Below are 24,152 nucleotides of genomic sequence, written 5' to 3' on the forward strand. Positions count from 1 at the left end.
CACATTCCAGGAGAGCCTGCTTCCAAAGGAATCAAGATTCCTGTACCTCAGGTGCCAAAACACTCGCTCTGCTGCTCTGCTCACACACGTCCATGTAAAATACTGGGTTTATTCTGTCCTTTAGGAAGACTAAAGTAGCCTGGCTCCCCTAGAGCACAGTCTTGCCCCTGCCCTGCACTCCCCATCACCCTAGTCCCCAGGGACCAGTCATCTGGCCCTTCTTGCTCCTTTCCAGTCCCTGGCTCCCCAAATTCTGGGGAGTGCTCACTGCTAAGGGCGCAGTGTGGGAGCCTGAGGAGCCAGAGAGGGCCTGGATCCCTCGTCGGTCCCCAGGGATGCAGGGGCAGAGATGCTGGAACAGGACTCCAATGGACCAGCTAATTCTTGTGGGGCCGGGAGCAAGGCGGGGTGGCTTTTGCTGCGGTGAGCTGTGACACTGTCTGGCTTCTCGAAGCGCTTGCCGCAGAACTCACAGGGGAATCGCAAGGCAGCCACCGTCTCTGCATGCTTGCGCCGATGCCAATTCAGGGACGCCTTCTGGCGGCAGGTGAACCCGCAGATCTCACACCTGAGCCAGGGACAGCAGGGGGAAGAAACGGGCCTCAGCCCATCTTGACTTCCCCAGGGGTTCCTCCTCGTCCCAACTGCCCAGATGTCCTGCCAGCACCTCCCCATTTCCCCCCACCCCGGGCTCCCTTCCCCACACTCACTGCAGGGGTTTCTCTCCAGTGTGGATGCGCCGGTGGATGACCAAGTTGCTGCTGGTGCGGAAAGACCGGGCGCAGAACTCACAAATGTAGTCTCGGGTATCTGTGGGCACATGGGGGACAGCCCAGCATCCATCCCCAAGCTGAGGCCCTTCCTTGGTCCACCCCCACTGTCCCCCAAACGAGTACTGTCCCTATTCAGCCTGCATATCTCACTCCTCCCACCACCCCCCAACAGTGCCGTGTGACCTGTCAGATGCCCTGTGGGTGTCAAGAGCCAATCCCCTCTCCTTTCTCCCTGAACCTGCCCCCCTGCCAGCTCTAACAGCACCTGCCCGTCGCCCATCTCCAGCAGTTCTCACAGCCCTGCTGTGGTTTTTCTCCTACACCTCCTGCAGCAGAGGAGGTAGACTTGCTTTTCATGGCATCCTGTAGACCTCTGTACCACCGCTGCTCTGTATACCCTGCCATCAGACCACACACACACCCCTACAGCCTTCATCCCCATCACGCTCCGGCACTCCACACAGCTCTGGCTCCAGGCCCTCTCCTCAGCCATCACCACTGCTGTCAGTTTGTTTTCTACATGTCCAGCACTCCCCTCCCCTGACCTTCACTGACCTGGCCGCCCCCCACAACCCTTCTCAGCCACCATTCCCAGGTCATGCCCCATCACTGCACCACCTTGAAATCACAATTTCAGACATCCCAGTTCCAGCCAGGGCCCCCTACCTTGTCCTGTTACAGTTATCCCACAGTTCCAGGCTGCCAGTCCAGCAGCCCACTGCCTTCCCACTGTCCCCCTCCCCTCTCTTTGCCCAGTTCATTTCCAGGGCATCTTTGTAGCCTTCCTCCACTCCCACTACCAACTCACCTGTCCCTCTCTTCCTCAGCTGTGCCTGCTTGGTTAAAGCCCAACTCAGGATAAATACAACCCTTGGCCTGATCCAGGCCGGCACACGTACGCCAAGGGGGGCGGGAACACAACCTACAACATCCCACCCTCACCCCACTCTGAGCTCTACTTTCATACACAACTACAAGTGTCAAGCCTCACCCCCGCCGCACACACACAATGCCTCTGCATCTCCTTGGTCAGTTCACTCTCCCACTTTCTAGGGTTCAGAAGGGCATTTACCACACGACCTCCTCTTTCTACCAACCTCACTCAGCAGTGACCTCGTTTTATAAGTCACCAGGAAGAGAGGAGCCGGGAGAGAAAGCCCACATCCTCCCCCCACCTAATCCACCAGCCAACTTGCTTCTGTGCCCATATATGTGAATAGTCCCTGCTTCCCTGGGGCTGCCCTCCAACTGTGCTCAGATACAACCCTCCTCAACGACTTAGGGTTGCTCAACCCACCCTGGCATCAGCAAGCCTTTCCTCTCTGTGGGATCATTCCCATCTCTGTGCTCAGGCTCAGAGCCCTCCAACTTACACCCGTTTCTCTGCTTGTCTTCACAGTAGAACTCCAAAGAGTTGTCCATACTTGCTGTCCACACTTCCTTAGCTCGTCTCTGCTCTGAACCCAGTCCATTCTGGCCGTCATCTCCCTTGTCACATGCCACTTTGTCCTCTGGTCAAGGACGGCTTCCCATCGCCCTGCCTGGCGGCCCGTACGCATCCTCACCTCACTCAGCTCTGCAGCACCGGCACATCTCACCCCTCCCTCCTCCCTGGAGCACTTTCTCCACTTGGCTCCTCAGATACCGCTCTCTTCACCTGCCGCAACAGCACCTCTGTAGCTGCCCTTCCTACCTGCCCTGCTCAGACCTCTTCTCTACCCATGTTCACTCTCTCCCTGTAGGAACACTCCACCCGTGGCTCTAAACACCACCCATATGCTCACGATGAACACTTTTTTCTCGCCCAACATCTCCCCTGAACACCAGATTCACATTTTCTGGGATACCTAAGTAGCATGTCCCCCCAAAAATGTCATGTCCCTTTCCTGAGGCCTGCTTCTCCCTCATTTTCAGGAAGTCACATCACCTTCTGCCCAGTTGGCTCAGGCTGGAACCCTCCAAGTCCTACCCATGGACAATCTGTTCTTCCCACAGTAGCCCTGGCTCCATCTTCACTCTCTTGTCAGTCTCCAGCCACTTCTCATCAACTCGACTGTCTAGGTCTCTATCACTGTGCACTGCACATTCCTGCTATCCCCTATTCTCCACATGGCAGCCACAATGCTCCTTTTAAAATCAGTTCTGTCCCTCCCTCCACCGCACTGGTGCCCATCACATTTGGCCAGGAGCCAAGCCAAACGATGGTGGTCTTGCAGGCCCCTACCACCTATCTGACCTCTCTTCCTTCCTTTCTAATCTCCTGGCCTCCTCTCCATTCCTGGAACATGCCCGCAGATGCCAGTTTAGGGTCCTCTCATGTGCTGCCTCTCATGTGGATGTGGCGAAGCCTCCATTCCTCCCTTCACTTAGGTCTTTGCTCAAAGCACCTTTCACAGCTCTTTGTAGCCCTTCACTAGAGTGGACATCTTAGGTGAGTACTGCCTGCTTTATTCACTGCTGTATCCCAGCACCTAGAACAGTTTCAAGCAGGGAGGATCGAAACACACAGAGAGTGCAGGATGAGTGTGTGAGTGCGAGTTATCCCAGAGCAGTGTGACAAGACCTGCAGATAGGAGGTGATTGGCCTCATGGGGGAGGTGAAGGGACTCACAGAGGGAGGGGAAGGGACCCACAGGGGGAGGGGAAGGGACCCACAGTGGGAGGTGAGGAGGCATTTCCACCACTCACCACTGTGTAGCTTCACATGCTCCTTCAGGTGTTTCTTAAAGTTAAAGGACTTCCCACAGGCCGGCTCTGGGCAGGAGAAGGACTTTTGGTGGATGTGCTGGTACTTCTTGTGGTGCTAGGGGAGGAAGCACATGGTTTCCTCAGGGCAACCACCAGAGCTGACCCAGCAGGCAGGCTCTTCTGCCCTCTCCCACAACAGTTCTCCTTGTCACCGCCAGCTCATATCATCCTGGCCAGTCCTCACCTATACATGAGCACCCCAATCCCATCCCTTCCTGACCCCAAACTCTGCCCTCACCCTATCCTGCCCTCGACTTCCATTATCTCACCTCTTTGTCACAACCTCACCTTGCAATGCCCAGGTCCCTGAAAAAAGTGCACTTCTGGTGACACTCTTGGTTCCCTAACTATGGATTTGCCATCTGCCAGGGATGGGAACACATATTTTGGTGGGTATGATATTCTCCTTGATATCAATATCAATGTACAACAATACATTACAATGTATGTACAATGTACAACAATACATTACAATACAATACAATGGCCTACTTTTTATTAATAGCTCACCATGGGATTATATCATTTTCTCCTAAATCTGCTTTGGAAGCACACACACACACACACACACACACACACACACACTTCTTCTCAACCTGGAACACTTTTAAGGATAGTGTATTCTTCAACCTTAACTCCCCAAGTATTTCTGGGAAATATTTCTCTTTTTATCTGGTCTAATTTCACATCCTGGCACACTAAGTTGCATGCGCTTTCCCTTTCTCCATAATCCTATTTTCCCATAATTAAACTGCTGCTGGGGGCTGCTTCAGTCTCCTCCATTAATAGACTCAAGTATGTCTGACCAGCCCTGCTGAATGTTCTTCTCAGAAGCCCAGAGCTTCACCACCACTTGGGGACCTTCCCCCTCTCCCAAATCCCATCCACCCAGGCTTCACCATCCCTCGGGTCTGGGTCCTCTCCCAGCCTCAGAACCCTGTGAGAGCTCTGGCTGAGTGTGGGGTGGGACTCTTCTCTCTCTCTGCCTCAAACCTCTCCTGCAGTGAGGCTGGGGACAGGTCTGTCCCCTAATCCTCCTGGAGTGAGGACCACCCACATGAGACAGCAGGGCGAGGCAGCCCGATGGAGTGAGGAACCCAGCACCATGACACACTAGCTGAGAAGCCTTGGGCAATGCTTAACATTTCTGTTTTCCTTGGTTTCCTCATCTGCAAAGCAGGAGTAGTACCAGCACCCACTTCATAGGAATGCCGAGAAGATCAAAAGACTTGACACATATCAAGTGCTTAGAATAGTCACTAGCACCCCAAAAGCCTGAGGAATGCCACCATCATCTCCACGTGGTCATCAGAGGGCCTGTGTAACAAGCAGTAGTGGGCAGCAGCTGCGCACCTGAGGCTTGGTTTTCTGCCTTATCTACGAGTCATCTGGATTAGTGATTATTAACTATAGGCAAGCTCTGCACGTCCATCCCAACTCTTCTCTCCCTGGCTCTGAATTCCCCGCACACCCTAGGCTTCTTTGCCTCAGCTTCTCCTTCAGCCCTTCTCCTCCACCCATGAGGCTACACAGAACCCAGCCTGTACCCCTCACATCCTCACATTCAAATACTGCCGGTTTGAGAAGATCCTTCCGCAGCCAGGGAAGTCACAGGGCAGCAGCTCTCTTTTGGCAGCTTTTCTGGGGGAGGAGAATAGGAAGCATGAGGACTTGTGCAGGCTCTCCTCCACCTCGCTCCGCTCCCTTCCCTACCCAGAGCCACTTCCCCCAGTCCTACCTAATTCTCTTGGGGCCGATCTGAGCAGTGTCCTCATCCCATGCCGAGGCCAGAGCAGACTGAGCCTGACTCCCAGGGCTACGGGCAGCAAAGAGGGAGCAGAGGGCCTCGAGGGAGGGCCATGTCCCAGGATGCCCCTGCCCTCTGTCTCAGCCATCAGGTTACCTGGCCAGGGGCTCAGTCTGCTGGTCTGCTTGAGGGGTCCCACTGAGCTCTGGCTGTATCCTGACTTCCACAGGCAGAGGAGCTCCAGAACCCAATGAGGATGCTGATGAGGATGGCGAAGCAAGAGGAGTTGGGACAGCTGCAGGGGCCGGGGGTACCTCCCCATCCTTAAGTGCATGGGTGACAGGGGAAGGGGGTGGTCTGGGAGCATCTGGCTCACTGCTGAAAGGAAAATGAAGAAGAGGAAGGCATTATCTCCCTGGATTCTCAGCCAGCCCCAGCCCAACCCCAACCCCTAAATTGCAAAGATCCCAAACTCAGAACAACCCTACCCCTACCACAGGCTCCCTGTTCATACCTACTTTCAGCTTTCATTTTCCCCCAGAGCCTAACTTCCTTTCCACCCAATCCAAAGCCTCTAGTTCTTTCTGCCTTTTCCAAAGCCTACCCTGCCCTCTCCACCAACAAGCCCCTCCCTCAAGTCTGCAAATCTCTGGGTTCCCCAGCCAGTCACCCCCTCCCTCCTCCTGCTCTGCTCAGCATCCTCCCTCAGCCCCAACTTGCTCATCTGGGGAGGAGCTGTAGGTCCATGGGCTGGCATCACTGAGCATCTCCTCTTCATCCTCATCTTCCTCTTCCCCGTCTTCTTCTCCTAGGGATGGGAAGGCCTCTGGCGGGGGTCCCACCTCTCTGCAGGTCCAAGGAAGGCAAGCATGAGGTCGTGCTCCCTCACTCCCATTGTCCACCCAGGTCTGTCTTGTTCCGCCCCCCCCAACCCCAAACTCACCTGGGCAACCTGGCCTCCTCAGTCCTCTCATCATGCTTAGATTCCAAACCTGTTGGCATAGGTAGGGTCAAAGGGGAAGGAACTCTGTATTGGAGGGATGAGGACGGTGGAGTTCTAAGGTCTGAAGTGGTAGGAAGACTCTTAGGAAGGAGGAAGAGGGGGCAGAGGCTACTGGAGTGGGAGGGGCTGTTTTATTTTAGAGATGGTACATTCACATGGTTCAAAAAAAAGGGGGTTTTTTCTGAACCACGTGAAAAGTCTCCTTTCCAATACTATACCCCAGCCACCTCATTCCTCCTACAGGTAACCTGGTTTCCTACATGCCCTTCTAGAAATATCCTATACATTCATAAGTACATACAAACATTTTCCTTTCTCCTCTTATTTTTCCACCAACGGTAATATACCATACATCCAATTCTGTATTTTGCTTTTCATACCTAAAAGTATATTTGAGGATGTATTTCCTTGTCACCATAGAGTTTTTCCACAGAGAAAGGATCATTTTTAAAGAATGGGGTTCTGAGCTACAGGGACAAGAACACTTTTCCCTCCTTTTTCTCCATAACTCTTCTTTCCCCCAGCCTACCTGCGGGCTCCGGCCCACTCCTGGCTTCTGGGCACCAGCTTCTCTGGCCAGTACTTGCAGGGGGGACCGGATTGGGCTCCTCTGGAGATGTGGGGCCTGAAGAGGGGCCCCAGGAGAAGGTGTGGCCAGCTGAGCACTCCCACACAAGCCCCCCATCTCGGCCCCCAGGTCCCCGCAGCCCAGGCACCAGGCTGCACTCTCGACTGTGAGTATGAGACAGGAGCACCAGATACTGAAGACCCTTGGGGGCCACAGGCTCAGGACCTAGAGCAGTGAAGGCAACAGTCAGGGTGAGCTGGGAGGTCCTCTCCTCTCATCCTGGAGATCCACACTCAGACAGCCCTGTACCCCCACCACCTGGGCAACCCTGGTCCCTAATCCAGTTTACCATTCTTCAGAGCCCAAACCCCAGGGTTCTGAGATATTGCTCCCTTCTCCACAGGCTGCCTCCTTGGGCTCCCCAACTCCCCCATCTCTTCCCAAACACACTCAAGGCTCCCTCTTATCCAATCCCCTTAGGGAGGGTGTTTCTGGGTCACACAACTCCTTGTTGCCCCTATTCTCTCTCTGGCTCCTAATCCTCTACCCCTAGCCATTCCCTACCCACCTGCACAAAGCACGCAGCCTGAAGAAGTGTACCTGCCAGGGGGACAAGAGGCAGGTCAGGTGGGGGCCCATGTGGCCAACTGCCCTCAGCTCTGGGCATTCACACACTTACGGGGTCCCCTATTCTCCGGGACCAAGAGGTGGGGGGAGACCCTGGGAGGCCACAAATCACACTGGCCTTACTGCTGAAGTGAGAAATCTGCCAGTGGGAAGGAGCAGCAGGCCAGCACTTGATGTGGGGGAAAGGGGACGGGTAGGGTGCTGGGTGTTGCAGCCTGGGTGCCCTCCGCCAGAACCCTTGACCCGGCCCCTAACCGGTCCAACAGGAACTTGGCCAGCTGCGAGTGCAGGGAGAAGCCCAGCTGCTCCTTGAGGAGGCACCACTGTTCCATGTGGCCGCCCAGGCGGATGCGGCACTTGCTGCGGCGCGCGTCCAGCTGCCGCCGCTTCTCTCGCCGCCTGCGGGACGCGTCCGCAGGGGAGGCAGCCATGAGTACCAGGGCCTGCGGGGTCGGGGAGACACGCGTGTGGGCCGACCTGATCCGAGGCCAGAGGCCCCGGCTCCACCCACCGCTGGGGCCTCAGTTTCCTCAACGGTGAATTGGGGCAGAACTAAACCACTGCAATAGCATTCGCTGACACTGGGTCCAAACCACCTCTGCTTCCATTACAGGGCGTGTAAATGAGCGCTACGGGGTGGGTATCTTGGGGGTGGGAGGCAGGCGTACTGCATCAAAGTCAGAATGGCCTGATCCTGGGCCCACTGACGTGAAGAACTGGAGCTATGGGTAAGGAAATTTCGACTAGGAAGGGGCAGAGGGTAAGGTAACAGTTTCATCTTCAAAAGGGCATGGGTCTTTACTGGTTGATGAGGGAAGGAGAGGTCGTGTGCATTGGGAGAGCTCCTCATAGTTGGGTCGTTGTGGGTGGAGCCGGGACAGGAGGGCGGGAAAGGGGGGGTCTGGAAGGCGCCCCCCACTCCGTCTCGGGCCGCCCCACTGAACACTCACACTGCGTCGGATGGGCCAATTCCTAAGGCAGCTCCCAGGCCGCCCAGAGCTCCCGCCGCGGCCCACTCCCACCCCGGCCTTACCTGAGCGCCCCCACCCGCCCTCATCCCGACTGCGCCTGCGCCTCCCCAGCGTCGCGCGCAGGCCCGGAGAGCGGCGAGAGGACAGGGGCCCACCTAGCGCGCGCCGCCTCCGTTTCTCTTTTAAGAGGAACCCGTCCCCCTTCGCGTCGGTGGCTCCAGCTTGGAACTGGGGCCGGGGCTTGCCGGGGAGGGGAGAGTCGGAGGCTGGCTGCGCGCGCCTGCGCACTAACCGCCCAGCGCAACGCCTGCTGGGAGCCTTGGTTCCCACACGAAGTGTTCAGGTTCGTTGCTGAGCCCTGCGAGGGCTGTGGACGGGTCGCTTCCGCGGCAACCGCCTGTGCTTGGTGACCAAAGGCATGGAGAAATGGAATAAGTAGGGCGAAGCCCTCCTCCCGTGCGCCGACCCCAGCCCCTTCCAGCCCCTTCAACTTGCCCAGGGACGTGGCTTCTGCAGTTGTTCCTACTTTGTACTTCACCTTCGTTTTCCCCCCCTCAATTGCCACCAAGAAGCAAACACGTGCTGCAGAATCAGACACCTTTTTTTTTTTGCGGTACGCGGGCCTCCCACCGCTGCGGCCCCTCCCGTTGCGGAGCACAGGCTCCGGACGCTCAGGCCCAGCCGCGGAATGGCACGTGGAGACCCTCCCGGACCGGGGCACGAACCCTCGTCCTCTGCATCGGCAGGCGGACGCTCAACCATTGCGCCACCAGGGAAGCCCCGGAATCAGACACCTTTAAAACCAATTAGAGCCCTCTCCAGACCCCAAGGCAGCCACCACCTATGGCCCATTCCCTCTGTTCCCCGTCAAAAGTCATCCGAAAAGTTGCCTAGACTTGCAGCGGACTATTCCGCACTTCATTCCCTCTTCAGTTGACTTCGCGTGGAGCTTTTCTCTCCACCGAGCCACTGGAATGGCGCTTGTCAGGGCCACTTGGGGTAGCCACCTTGCTAAAGGCAGCTGTCAGTTCTCTGCCTCTCTACCCCTAGAGCAACATCTGACAATGTAGATATTTCCCTCCATGCAACGCCCCAACCTCCACTACAGGTTGGCTTCTGTCACTTCACACACTCCTGGTTTCCCTCCCTCCTCATCGGCTCCTCCTTTCCTTTGCTGGATCTTTATCCACTGTCTAGGCAAAACAGATTGAGTGTCCTCTGGTTTGGGCTTTGTCCCTGGACCAACTCCTCTCTCTTCTGGACCAAGTCTTCTCTTTTCTTTCTTCTTGTTTGATGTATTTGGCCCCATGGCTTTAAATACAGGACACTGATGACTCCCAGTTTATATTTCCAGTCTAGCCTTCTTTCAGCTCCAGACTCATATCTAACTGCCCACTTTACACTGATAATTGAGTTAAGAACTAGAACAGGGCTTCCCTGGTGGCGCAGTGGTTGGGAGTCCGCCTGCCGATGCAGGGGACACGGGTTCGTGCCCCGGTCCGGGAAGATCCCACATGCCGCAGAGCGGCTGGGCCCGTGAGCCGTGGCCGCTGAGCCTGCCTGGCACATAGAGAGCAGTGACAAAAGCTAGTTGATATTTTCTCAAACATGAGTGTGGCTAACACATAACCCTTAACAATCCTTGCCCCTCTCCTATCTCAGTAAATGTTGCCATCATCCACCCACTTGTTCAGAACAAAAACCTGGGAATGATCCTTGACTCTTCTTCTGTAATACCAACACCATATATTGATACATCAGCTAGTCCTGCTGATACTATCTGTAAAAATATATCTTGAATCCAATCAATTCTGGCCCTCTCCACTGCTAAAACCTTACTCCAAGTCACCTGTATTAGTTTTCTGTGGTTGCTGTAACATCACCACAAACTTGGTGGCTAAAAACAGCAGACATTTTTTCACTCATAGTTATGGAAGCCAGAAGTTCGTATCAAGCTGTCATCTGGGTCATATTTCCGGTAAAGGTTCTAGGGGAAAATCCTTTCCTTGCCTCTTGTAGCTTCTAATGATGACCTGGCATTATCAGGCCTGTGGCCACATCACTCCAATCTCTGTCTCACTGGTCACATTGCTACCTCCTCTTTTGTCTGTATCAAATCTCCCTCTGCTTCTCTTTTATAGGGACATTTGTGAAGGTTTTTGGACCGACCTAGATAATCCAAATAATCTCTCCAACTCAATAACCTAAAATAATCACATCTGCAAAGTGTTTGCCAGATTGATCTGCTTCTTTCCACTCTCACCCTCACAAAGCAGGAAGGAGCAAATCTCCTGCTTAAAACCTTTCATGTTTACCAGTACAATCCAAAACCCTTATTATGGCCTCAAGGCCTGTGTGGTCTGGCCCTTGGCTGCTTCTCGGCCACCCCACCTTTCCTCACTTTGTCCACTCTGTCCTACTATTCCCACTTTTTTGCTATTTCTCAAATGTACCAAGCATGCTGGAGGGAGTTCCTTCTCTCCGGAGCATCCACTCCCCAGCTCTTCATGGGGTTGTTTCCTTCTTACGTAAATCTCAGCTCCAAGATCACCTACTCAGATCCTTTTTGTCATTCTCTGCCCCACTGTGTCCTCTTCCTTCTCCGTCATAGCACTCATAGTTCTCTGAAATGAGTTTAGGAACTTATTTGCTAGTGTGTTTGTTGTTCGTATATGATGATTGTCGGCTATCCCAAGCTTCTCCTCTGTGGTCTAAACAGCCCAAATGACATGCTGTCCGATCATAAGCTGCCCTTTAGGATGAAGCCACTATGTCCTGCCGATATCATACTCTTGAATTGTGGTACCAATGACTCAACATGACATTTGTCTGCCCAGTATAAGTTTGGAAGAAAGATCACCCACCTTATTCCAGATACTTTACTAATTAATGAAGATCCTTCATTAATCAAAAGAACAGGACTCCACAGGGAACAAACAGAAAAAAAGACTTTATTCTTTCCCTTCATGGTCCCTTACTAGACATCTGCAAAATCCTAATTTCTCTGTCCCATGGATGAAATCACAAGCGAGTTCTATAATTCTTGGTTACTCTTAGATAATAAAAAGTCCTTTATTGATTTGAGACCCAAGAACACTCTTGGTTCTGTCAGTCTGATACTGTTCAAAATAATAAAGCTCTAAACTCCTTAATCCTCCAGTAACCCTCTCCAAAGGAATCCTCTTTTTTTCTCTCAGCCTCTCTTCAATTTCTTACATCATTGAAGTAAGGGATGAGCCAAGCCTCATCCTTTGTAATAAATCCTGAAGAGAAGCACTAACTTCTTTGGCATGGAGGGGAAGGGGGGCTTCTCTATATTTGTTCTCTGCCTTTAGTGATACCTTAGCCTGATCTGAGACTTTAAGAGTTCCATTTTATCACCCCATTGCAAAGGTTAAGATTAAATTTGAGCTTTTTGTAGCTTTAGCCCTGTTGAGTTACACAGAGTTTACAGTCTCTTGAAACTGCCAATTTTTTTTTTTCACGGGAAGTTCGTAAGTCTCCCTATGAAGGACTTGTGAGCTAGGCGACGGGATCCATGTGGGGGGCATTACATTTATCCTCATGACATTTATTTTTCCTGGACTCCAGATGGCACCCTAGCTTCCTCCTTATCCCCTGCCTTGGGAAAAGCCATATCTAATAATACTGCTGTATCCTCTTAGTTCTCAGTATCTTCTCTCTAAATAGAAAAACCACCTTCCACTCCCCTGGTCCAAGAAGAGCCAAACTGCTACAGCGTTGTAACAAACCGGTGATCCGAAATCCTGAGAAGGCTCATTTGAAGTGGAGAAGGAGCACTCCACAGGCAGTTTATGCCCCAAATTTCATGAGACCCACAGACAGGATTAGACCTTTTCAGGCCCCAAGTCTATGCACGAGTCCTTCCTCCCACCCTTTGTCTCCCCCTCATCCAATCAACGTCCGGCATCTGTTTTCTCCAGCCAATTAGCATCTCGAGGAGCCCTGTCCCGTTTGTCTTCGCCCCCTGACCATCAGTGGGCGGTGCCTGCGTTCTGAGGACAATCACACCCGAGCATGGCCGGCCACTGCCCTCCTTGACGCCATGTGGGCGGGGCGGGACTGTAGATAAGAGTCGCGGGTCGCTTCTGCTCTTGGCAGGATAGCTCGCCCGCCCTGCGTCTGGAGACCCAAGTCCCAGCCCGGGAGGGCGGAGGACATGAAGGAGAAGGAGGCCGGCTCCCGGGAGAGTCGCCGTCGGGAATGTTGCAGCAGCAGGGGTGCTTTCGGCCGCTGCGGCAGGGGGCGCGGCGGAGCACAGGACGCCGGTCGCAGGGAGACATTGTGTTCCGGGTGCTGAAGCAGCAGCTGTCCAGCGACGCCGTGGTCGTACTGCACGTGGTGGAACGGGGCCTCTTCAACCAGATAGCGCGCGAGGTGACCCGGCTCAGGCGGGAGGGCGCGGACCTACGAGACGAGCGTCGGGCCACCGGGACTGCTGAGATCCGTGCCGCCCTCCGGTCGCTCTTGTCCGCGAGAGCTGCGTTTCGTGCCCGCACGTCCTCCTTCCTGGCGTGTGGCCGGAGGGTGTTCCGCGCGCTGCCCGCTCTAGTCCGGAGGAGCGGGCTCCGCCTGGGGTCTCCCTGGGACAGGCCCTGCTGCCGAATGCTTGCGGAAAATCGCAGATTTACAGATACAACTAGGTTATCATCCAGGCTGTAGCAGAGATACGTGCACCTGGGCCTTTGGTGTGTTGGGGAAGAAATGAAGGTGTTTGCAGAGTAAATACCCAGAAAAGGAAGAAACATTTAAAATCAGGCAGGGATGTCAATGGGCTCAGGTAAAGGTCCAAGCAAACGTGGGAGGTTAGAATCCAGGCACCTGGACCACTCCTTATGCCTCACCCCCTGGTGAAGATGGAAATAAAGGGAAATCTGATTTGCTCTCAGTAGAACCTGGCTTCTTATGTGCTGCTTTGTGGGGTGTATGTGATGGGTGAGGAAAGCTCAGACAAAGATAGGGTTCCTCCAGTAGAGGAAGTGTCCTGTCTCCTCCCCTCCATCCCTAGTTCAGTATTTCTCCTCTTAGTCATCTTCATCCCCTGTACCAGGTCTTTGCACTGTTGTGCCTGTGTATTCAAATGTAGATGAGAGGTGAAGAAGCCAGAAGGGCAAGTAGAGAGTGCTGACAGAACACTAGCCACCCAAACCAAGCTTACTAGGGGAAGAGGAGCCTGAAATGAGGACTGAAGGGTAAGGAAGAGTCCTTCCCATTCCCACACAGGCCTCCTACATTTTTCTCCTATTTCCTGGCAAGCTAGGACTCCCCACCTAGAACTCCCTGCTGCTTTCCTCTCATCCTGCTCCACTTCCTGGGTTTATTCCTTCCCTTTCATTTCTGTTCTCTCTTATTCCTGTTTTATTCTCTCCATTTACTGTCATTTCTTCTGTTTTACTTCTGACTACCCCTTTTTCCTCCTTTCTGGCCCTCAATGCATATTCTTGCCTCCCTTTTCTTTCTGTCTTCTCCCCTTTTCCTTGCCTGTCTTTCATCTATTTTTCTCTGTACCTAGAAAGTTTTACATTTGGGCCAAAAATGGATCCAACCAATCCTCTACTGCCATCTCCCAGCATCAGGCTTCTAATACAGAAGAATTTGTGAGTTACCAGCATTCTGAAGTCCTTTCTTCTAGTTCTGTTCTTGTTGCATTCCCCTCCTGGTCTGTTCAGTCCACTCACCAGGCCATATGTGGATGGTTCCCAAATGAACCATCTCTCCTTGCTTCCACCCTCCCCACACCAGGACCTGGTGAGTCTTGCCCTCCACAGACTGTCCATTCAACTGGTGAGAAATGAAGCCATTTCCACCAGTGAGAACTGGGAAACATGGTTGGAATTCCCTCATTGTCAATCTTCAGTTTACTTTCTCCAGGAGTATCTAAAACAGTTGTGGCTAAACTTCCCGTTGGGAGCCCTGAGCAGAGACTGCAGTTTGCTGGATTAGACTGTTGATCTTCATGCCTCATTAGCCTTGACACCCTTTAGGCTTTCTCTGAAATTCATGCAGAGGCTAACCACACAATCCCTCTTCTCCTAACCCAAAACCCTAATGAAAATGCTCTACCTTGAGAGCTAAATAGACAGGACTTGATCAGAAAGCAACTCTTAAGAATCCTAGAAGCCTGCTGTAGCTGTGTGTAAAAATGCTCCCCATCGGTGTCCTTCCCATAGCCCTGTTTATCTAGAAGGCCTGGAAAAGGAGGAAAGGAGGTAACCTGCTAACAGCCCCAGCAGTAAAATAAGGTGAGAAGCATGTTTAGTAGGTGAGGACATGTGTTGGGAAAAACTTTTGTTGTAAGTCCTGCTTCTGATTATGCCAACCCTCTCCCTGGGTTGTAAAGACACCCAATATGATGCCTAAAACAAAATGCTTACCCCTCAGCCCTCTCCACCAAGAAAACCCAAGTCTGGATATTGCATCTGTTGAGATGACTATTTCGAGTTTATTAAATGAAGTCTTGATATTCTGAAGGCAGTAATTTCAGACTAGAAAGCAAAACTGAGCTCTTGGTGGACATTGGGAAAAGGAGATGGGATCTGAAAGTTGCTTGGCAGCAAGAAGTGGATGGTGTTCAAGGGGCATACAAGAAAATTGTTGGAGACAAATGAGGTGGTTCACATCTCCACTGAGACTTGAAAATAAGTCTGTATTTTCTTGGAGCACTTTAAGGTCATGACAACAGAATGAACAATGATATGGGGGTGGTCATGGGGAATGGCTTGCAGGAAACATTTTCTCCCTTACCATGTGCACCACTGCAGTCCAACACGGAGAGAGGAGGAGAGTTGGCAGAGCACTGTGGGAGGCTTTTTAGAAACTATTATAAGACCCTCTTTGTAACCCGAGCATCTAGACCTACTGAGTCACCTACTCCCTGCCAGCACCATATATTGGAGCCTAGGAGACAGCAGATGTGATGCTGGTAAGTCCTCCAGGATCTCCAAAGCCATTACTAGCTGAGGGTCTGGGCCTTGCTCACCTACTAAAGCTCAGTTTATCTTGAAGGAATCTTGTCCTGGGGCTGGGCAGGACAGGGGAAAGGGAATGTCAAAGGAGATCAGAGGAACAACTGGGAAGCTTGGGGGAAGGACCCTGAGGCACTAAGGAGACAAAGTTCCAAGAGCAGGAAGAAAAGACTCCTCTAAATCAGATGACCCTGACTCTTCATTATTGTTCCATCCTCCACCCCATAACTCCTACCCTGCCCTAGCCTGGCGCTACCTCCTCCTCAGCCTGCCCCCAATTCTTGCTCTGCCAATCATCTCCACTTCACCCAGCTCCCTACAGCAAGGTAAGAAGACACCTTAAGTCCCAGGGCATTGTTATCTTGTACATGTGCATCTACTTCCAGGAGGTGAAACAGCAAAAAGGCAGACGAGTGGAGTTAGAACCAGAGTCAGGGGCATTGCCTGTAAAGAGTTTAAATACAAAAAGCAAATAAGTCAGTGCTTTTTAATTACCATCATACCCTATCAATCACAAACAATGTTAGTGATAAAACACTTCGCCCAGGTAAAATCTCCTAGTGGTCTAAATTCTAAACAACTGTAGAATTACAGTTCAGTTAGTCTATCTCAAGATCCTTATGCTTCAAGTAGTACATTCTTATTTGTCCTTTAATAAACATTATATTCTACATGGAAGTTAATTTGGAGAACTCCCATTACTGGGTTGGCCCACTCGGCTACACATGCTCACTTCCAAAGTAACTTCCTAACAGTTTGGTTTGGAAGCATTTGAGCTCACTTTGGGCACATATAGCATCTCCATGGTTTAAGGTACCACATATACCTGTATTTAAATAGTGGATTCAAAATAAACCGTAGCACAGTGGTTGTAAAGATGGAGATTCAGCTTGAGTTAAACAATTCTGTCATTCTACATAGCCACTTGCCTGGAAGCTAAAGTGGCGAAACAGTGTAAACTACAAAGTGTAATATGTTTGGTGAGCACAGATTTTAGTTTATGCGTGAAATATTTTATGGAATTTGAACATTTTTAAAAATTGATAGAGCCAGAATAAATGAATCTGGAAAAGAAAATATCACATCAGTAGTAGAATTTAGCCAAATAGCTTTAAAGCTTTCCTCAGTCCTGCCCAGCAGTCCTAAAAGCTGCATCTTCTTGCTACATGGCAACATTTCAGTTCCCCTCAAAAGGTATTCTAGGTATTTCAAGTATCTTGCTCTAACACCACCTCTCTTTCTAGTCTACTCCTTCTGGTCCACTTCTTTTTTTTTTTCCTTTTACATCTTTATTGGAGTATAATTGCTTTACACTGGTGTGTTAGTTTCTGCTGTATAACAAAGTGAATCAGCTATACATATACATACATCCCCATATCTCTTCCGTCTTGCGGCTCCCTCCCACCCACCCCATCCCACCCCTCTATGTGGACACAAAGTACCGAGCTCATCTCCCTGTGCTATGTGGCTGCTTCCCACTAGCTACTTTACATTTGGTGGTGTATATATGTCCATGCCACTCTCTCACTTTGTCCCAGCTTACCCTTCCCCCTCCCGGTGTCCTCAAGTCCATTCTCTATGTCTCAGTCTTTATTCCTGTCCTGCCCCTAAAGCTCCATTTTTCTTTCTCAAGATTGCTATGGATCTTCGGGGTCTTTTGAGTTTCCATACAAATCGTCCAATTTTTTGATCTAGTTCTGTGAAAAATTCCACTGGTAGTTTGACAGGGATTGCATTGAATCTGTAGATTGCTTTGGGTAGTATAGTCATTTTCACAATGTTGATTCTTCCCATCCAAGAACATGGTAAACTTTGGGGTTTTTTGTTCTTCTTTCTCTAATTACTTTAGGTGTAAGTTTAGATTGTTTATTTGAGATGTTTCTTATTACTTGAGGTAGGATTGTATTGCTATAGACTTCCCTCTCAGAACTGCTTTTGCTGTGTCCCATAACTTTTCGGTTATCATGTTTTCATTGTCATTTGTTTCTAGGTATTTTTTGATTTCTTTAGTGATCTCTTGATTATTTAGTAGTGTATTTTTTAGCCTCTATGTGTTTGTATTTTTTACAGATTTTTTTCCTGAAATTGATATCTAGTCTCATAGTGTTGTGGTAGGAAAAGATACTTGATATGACTTCAATTTTCTTAAATTTACCAATGCTTGATTAGTGACCCAAGATATGACCTATCCTGGAGAATGTCCCATGAGCACTTGACAAGAAAGTGTAATCTGATGTTTTTGGTTGGAATGTCTTCTAAATATCAATTAAATCCATCTTGTTTAATGTATCATTCAAAGCTTGTGCTTCCTTATGTATTTTCACTTTGGATTATCTGTCCATTGGTGAAAGTGGGGTGTTAAAGTCCCCTACTATGATTGTGTTACTGTCGATTTCCCCTTTTATGGCTCTTAGCATTTGCCTTAGGTATTGCAGTGCTCCTATGTTGGGTGCATAAATGTTTACAATCGTTATATCTTCTTCTTGGTTTGATCCCTTGATCGTTATGTAGTGTCCTTCTTTGTCTCTTTTAATAGTCTTTATTTTAAACTCTATTTAGTATCATATGAGAATTGCTACTCCAGCTTTCTTTTGATTTCCATTTGCATGGAATGTCTTTTTCCATCCCCTCACTTTCAATCTGTATGTGTCCCTAGGTCTGAAGTGGGTCTCTTGTAGACAGCATATGTACAGGTCTTGTTTGTGTGTCCATTCAGCCAGTCTATGTCTTTTGCTTGGAGCCTTTAATATATTTACATTTAAAATAGTTATTGATATATATGTTCCTATTACCATTTTCTTAATTGTTTTGCGTTTGTTATTGTCTTTTCCTTCTCTTGTGTTTCCTGTCTAGAGAAGTTCCTTTAACCTATGTTGTAGAGCTGGTTTGGTGCTGCTGAATTTTCTTAGCTTTTGCTCCTCTGTAAAGGTTTTAGTTTCGAATCTGAATGATATCCTTGCTGGGTAGAGTAATCTTGGTTGTAGTTTTTTCCCTTTCATTGCTTTATGTATGTTCTGCCATTCCCTTCTGGCTTGCAGGGTTTCTGCTGAACGATCAGCTGTTAACCTTATGGAGATTCCCTTTTGTGTAAATTGTTGCTTTTCCCTTGCTGCTTTTAATATTTTTTCTTTGTATTTAATTTTTGACAGTTTTTTAAATATGTGTCTTGGCATGTTTCTCCTTGGATTTATCCTGTATGGGACTCTCTGCACTTCCTGGACTTGACTGACTATTTCCTTACCCATATTAGGGAAATTTTCAACTATAATCTATTCAAGTATTTTCTCAGTCTCTTTTGTTTTCTCTTCTTCTTCTTGGACCCCTATAATTCGAATGCTGGTGTGTTTAATATTGTCCCAGAGGTCTGTGAGACTGTCCTCAATTCTTTTCATTCTTTTTTCTTTATTCTGCTCTGTGGTAGTTATTTCCATTGTTTTATCTTCCAGGTCACTCATTCATTCTTCTCCCTCAGTTATTCTGCTATTGATCCCATCTAGAGTCTTTTTCATTTCATTTATTGTGTTGTTCATCATTGTTTGTTTCAACTTTAGTTCTTCTAGGTCCTTGTTAAATGTTTCTTGCATTTGGTCCATTCTATTTCCAAGCTTTTGGATCATTTTTACTATCATTACTCTGAATTCTTTTTCAGTTAGACTGCCTATTTCCTCTTCATTTGTCTGGTCTGGTGGGTTTTTACCTTGCTTCTTCATCTGCTGTTTTTTTCCTGTCTTCTCATTTTGCTTAACTTACTGTGTTTGGGATCTCTGTTTCGCAGGCTGCAGGTTTGTAGTCCCCGTTTTTTTGGTGCCTGCCCCCAGTGGCTAAGGTTTGTTCACTGGGTTGTGTAGGCTTCCTGGTGGAGGGGACTAGTGCCTGAGTTCTGGTGGATGAGGCTGGATCTTGTCTTTCTGGTAGGCAGTACCATGTTCTGTTTTGTGTTTTGAGGTGTCTGTGACCTTATTTTGATTTTAGGCAGCCTCTCTGCTAATGGGTGGGTTTGTGTTCCTGTCTTGCTAGTTGTTTGGCATAGGTGTCCAGCACTGTAGCTTGCTGGTCGTTGAGTAGAGCTGGGTCTTAGTGTTGAGATGGGGATCTCTGGGAGAGCTTTTGCTGTTTGATATTACATGGGGCCAGGAGGTCTCTGGTGGACCAATGTCCTGAACTTGGCTCTCCCACCTCAGAGGCTCAGGCCTGACACCTGGCCAGAGCACCAAGACCCTGTCAGCCACATGGCCATGGCTGGAGATGGGTGGGAGGCACGGGCTGCAGACACTCGGGCTCCCCGGGGACGGGCACAGCCAGTGGCACAAGTTTGCAGGTCTGGCGGGCACATGCGTGGGCAGGTGGGCTGCGCTGGGCTGCTCTGGTCCACTCTTGACCCCACTGGAACTCCAGCCTTCCACCTTGTTACTGACCCACTCCACCTCTGTCCTCCCTCCCCTCTTAGCCCAGCTTCCAGTCCGGGTTCTACCATTGTAGTCACTCCCCTGGTGCTCACCCTTATGTCCTTGCCCCCTCTCCTTGTGTCTGAATCCCTTGGCAAGAAATCTTTGCTACTGTCCCTGTAACATTTATGTGGAAATCTGAGGCCAACACTTTCCTGGGCACAACAGCTTGCTGCTTCCCCACACCTCCATCCCAGTCATGTCCGTCTCTTCTATCACCAATTTTCTCCCAACTTGAGAGGTTCTTAACTTGGGATTCCAGTGGGTAGAATTCAGGGGCCCATGAATTTGGATGGAAAACAATTTACATCTTTATCTTCACTAAACTCTAGCTAAAATTGAGCATCTCTTTCCATTAACAATGGAGACAACAAACTACAGTAGTATTAGCAGGACCTACTGTCGCAAATAAAAATCATAGATATTTTCATACCATGTTACAGTTGTTGCAGATATTTCAGAATGTCATTTATATTTATCACTAACTCAAAATGCTACTATATCTCATTATTTAATGTGTTAATAAATAAGCACACATATTACTATAGCACAAATTAATTTTAGTATTTTGATAACAATTTCAACATAATTAGTTTCCTTTGTAACTCTATGTATTTTGTCTTATGTATTTAAAAACATCATGAGGGGGACTCCCCTGCTGGTGCAGTGATTAAGAATCCGCCTGCCAATGCAGGGGACACTGGTTGGATCCCTGGTCCGGGAAGATACCACATGTGGCAGAACAACTAAGCCCGTGTACCACAACTACTGAGCCTGCACTCTAGAGCCCATGAGCCACAACTACTGAGCCTGTGTGCTGCAACTACTGAAGCTTGTGTGCCTAGAGCCCGTGCTCTGCAACAAGAGAAGCCACCACAATGAGAAGCCCACGCACTACAACGGAGAGTAGCCCCTTACTCGCCGCAACTAGAGAAAGCCCACGTGCAGCGATGAAGACCCAACGCAGCCAGAAAAATAAAATATAAAAGCATTGTGAGGGAACTTCCTTGACATGATAAAGGGCATGTATGAAAACCCCACAGCTAACAGCATAGCCAATGGGAAAAGACTGAAAGCTTTCCCTCTAAGATCAGAAACAAGACAAAATGTCCACTTTCACCACAGTTATTCAATATTGTGCTAAGAAATTCTTGCCAAAGCAATTAGGCAAGACAAAGAAAGAGAAGACATCAAAATTGTAAAGGAAGAAGTAAAACTTTCTGTCATCACAGATGACATGATCCTATATATTAAAAATCCCAATGAATACACACACACACACACACACTATTAGAGCTAACATGTTTAGTTTGGCAAAATTGTAGAGTACAAGATCAAAACACAAAATTCAGTTGTGTTTCTATACACCAGCAATTTCATTTACAATAGAAAATTCCATTTACAATAGCCCCCAAAGAATAAAATACCTATGCATAAATTTAACCAGAAAGGTGAAAGACTTCTACATTGAAAACTAAAAAACATTACTGAAATAAGTTAAAGACATAAATAAATGGAAATATACCCCATATTCATTGCCTGGAACACAATATTGTTAAGAGTCAAAACTACCCAAAGTGATGTAATCTGTAACAAAATTCCAATGGCTTTTTTTTTTTTTTCAGAAATGGAAAAGCCAATACTCAAATGCATCTATAATTACAAGGGCCCTCAAACAGCCTCAACAATCCTGAAGAAAAGAACAAAATTGGAGGACTCACACTTCCTGATTTCAAAACTTATTACAAAACTATAAAAAAATTATCAAGACAGTGTGGTACTAGAATAAAGATAGACATAGAGACCACTGGAATGGAATTGAGAGCCCAGAAATAAGCCCATATATCTAGGGTCAATGGAGTTTGAATGATGAGGAAAGAATAGTCTCTTAAACAAATGGTGTTAAGACAGCTGGATATCCACATGCAGAGAATGAAGTTGGACCCCTACCTCATACCACACACAAAAATTAACTCAAAATAGATCAACAACATAAATATAAGAGATAAATAAAATAATAAAACTATTAGGAAAAATAGGGATAAATCTTTATGACCTCCAATTTGGCAATGGATTCTTAGGGTACCAAAAGCATGAGCAACAAAAGAAAAATAGATAAATTATATGTAATCAAAATTTAAAAATTTTGTGCATCAAGGACATTATGAAGAATGAAAAGACACCCTACAGAATGGAAAAAAATATTTGCAAGTCGTATAGCTAGTAAAGGTCTAGTATCCAGAATATACAAAGAACTCTTACAACTGAATAACAAAAAGACAAACAACCCAAGTTTTTAAATGGACAAAGAAATAGCCATTTCTCCAAAGAATACATACAAATGGCCAACAAACACATGAAAATATATTAGTCTTTAGGGAAATGCACAGTGAGGCACCACTTCATACCCAGGAGGGTGGCTATAATCAAAAAAAAAAATAAAAAAAGCAGCTGGGGAGGGAATAGGAGAAATTGGAATCCTCATACATGGCCAGTGGGAATGTAAATTGTTCAACAACTGTGGAAAATATATTCTAATGCCCCAAAATAGAATTACCAATAACCCAGCAATTCTATTCCTAGGTATTTACCCAAAGAATTGAAAACAGGTACTTAAACACATGTACACATCAGTTTATAGGAGCACTATTCATAATAGCTAAAATTGCCCAAATGTCTATCAATGGACAAATTGTGATATATTCATACAATGAAATATTATTCAGCCACGAAAAGGAATGAAGTAATGATACATGCTACAATATGGATGCACACTTACTTGGTGTGTGAGCTAAGTGAAAGAAGCCCTGCACAAAAGATTGTATATAATATGATTCCATTTATATGAAATGTCCAGAATAGGTATATTCACAGAGATATAAAGCAGACTGGTGGTTGCCAGGGGCTAGAGGAAGGGAGGAATGGGGAGTGCTGGGGACTGAATTGTGCCACCCCAAATTTACATGTTGAAGCCCTACTCCCCAATGTGATGGTATTTTAAGATGGGGACTTTGGGAGCTAATTAGGTTAAGACAAGTTCATGAGGGTGGGGCCCTCAGAACCATGAGAACGTAAATTTTTATTAAGCCATCCAGTCTATGGTATCTTATTACAGGAGCCCAAGCTGACTAAGACAGGGAGTAACTGCTTAACAGGTACAAGGTATGCTTCTGTGATGATGAAAATATTTTGGAGATAGTGGTTGTACAACATAGTGAATGTACTAAATGCTACTTTGAATAGTTAATTTTATGTTATATCAATTCTCCTCAGTTTTAAAAAAAATAAATGTATTTATTTATTTATGGCTGTGTTGGGTCTTCATTGCTGTGCGCGGGCTCTCTCTGGTTGCGGTGAGTGGGGACTACTCTTCGTTGCGGTGTGCAGGCTTTTCATTGCAGTGGCTTCTCTTCTTGCGGTGCTCGGGCTCTAGGCGCACGGGCTTCAGTAGTTGTGGTGCGCTGGCTTCAGTAGTTGTGGTATGCGGGCTCAGTAGTTGTGGCTCGCGGGCTCTAGAGCACAGGCTCAGTAGTTGTGGCTCAGGGGCTTACTTGTTCTGCCGCACGTGGGATCTTCCCAGACCAGGGCTTGAACCCATGTCCCCTGCATTGGTAGGTGGATTCTTAACCGCTGTGCCACCAGGGAAGTCCCTCCTCAGTTTTTTTTTAAACAAACAAAAACCATGAGAAGTAGTCTTCACCACGTGGCCAGAGGGGTCCAGAGAATGCTAAGAAGTATAACAACACAGGATCATTGGCATCAGTACAACACATTATGTAATGTCTGTTTTCAGACAAACCCAAACCTTGATTCTGTGGTCTCCTGCAGCTAGCATTCCGTATTGCTGACGCCATTTAGGGCAGAACACTCCCAAAGGGCATCAATATGTACTGTCATCACCTCCAGTCTGTCCTCCAAACTCACCAGAACCCTGCTCCACTGGGTTCTCAAGTTACTCTCCTCAGCAGCATTGGACGGTTGATCACTTTTCTTTTCCTCTACCCTCTTTCTCCACATGGCTTCTACAACACCACAGTGTCCTCTTTTTCTTTCTTTCCCACTGGCCATTCTTTCTCAGCCTACTATGCTGCTTCCTCCTCTTTCTCAACTTATTGGAATGTCCCAGGGCTCAGTCTTTGGCCTCTATACCTACTTTCTAGGTGAGCTCATCCTGTTTTATGCCTTTTTTTTTTTTTTTTGCCCCAGGCAGCACGCGGGACCTTATTTCCCCGACCAGGGATCGAACCCGTGTCCCCTGAAGTGGGAGCGCAGGGTCCTAACCAC

The 24,152-nt window shown here is 48.5% G+C and overlaps 1 protein-coding gene across 5 annotated transcripts; it reads right to left on the bottom strand.

Annotated features, from left to right (window-relative positions):
* Window positions 1–89: 89 nt before the first annotated feature.
* Window positions 90–8,702, bottom strand: ZNF692 (zinc finger protein 692). Of its 5 annotated transcripts, none has more exons than XM_024750714.1 (12): window positions 8,593–8,702; window positions 7,722–7,909; window positions 7,408–7,439; window positions 6,801–7,064; window positions 6,212–6,260; window positions 5,989–6,114; window positions 5,425–5,643; window positions 5,260–5,337; window positions 5,084–5,162; window positions 3,462–3,576; window positions 711–810; window positions 90–568 (listed from the first exon to the last, which is right to left on the bottom strand). In XM_024750714.1, the coding sequence occupies exons 2-12, from the start codon at window positions 7,895–7,897 to the stop codon at window positions 271–273; spliced, it is 1,536 nt and encodes a 511-aa protein (XP_024606482.1). In that variant the 5' UTR covers window positions 7,898–7,909; window positions 8,593–8,702; the 3' UTR covers window positions 90–270. The 5 variants fall into 5 exon arrangements, with proteins under 5 accessions (XP_024606482.1, XP_024606480.1, XP_024606483.1 ...); XM_024750712.1 differs by having other exon boundaries at window positions 5,425–5,646; XM_024750715.1 differs by lacking the exon at window positions 8,593–8,702 and adding an exon at window positions 8,417–8,498.
* Between the last annotated feature and the right edge of the window lie 15,450 nt (window positions 8,703–24,152).

This window comes from Neophocaena asiaeorientalis, unplaced genomic scaffold (assembly GCF_003031525.2).
Source record: "Neophocaena asiaeorientalis asiaeorientalis breed wild unplaced genomic scaffold, Neophocaena_asiaeorientalis_V1.1 scaffold742, whole genome shotgun sequence".
NCBI lineage: Eukaryota > Metazoa > Chordata > Mammalia > Artiodactyla > Phocoenidae > Neophocaena > Neophocaena asiaeorientalis.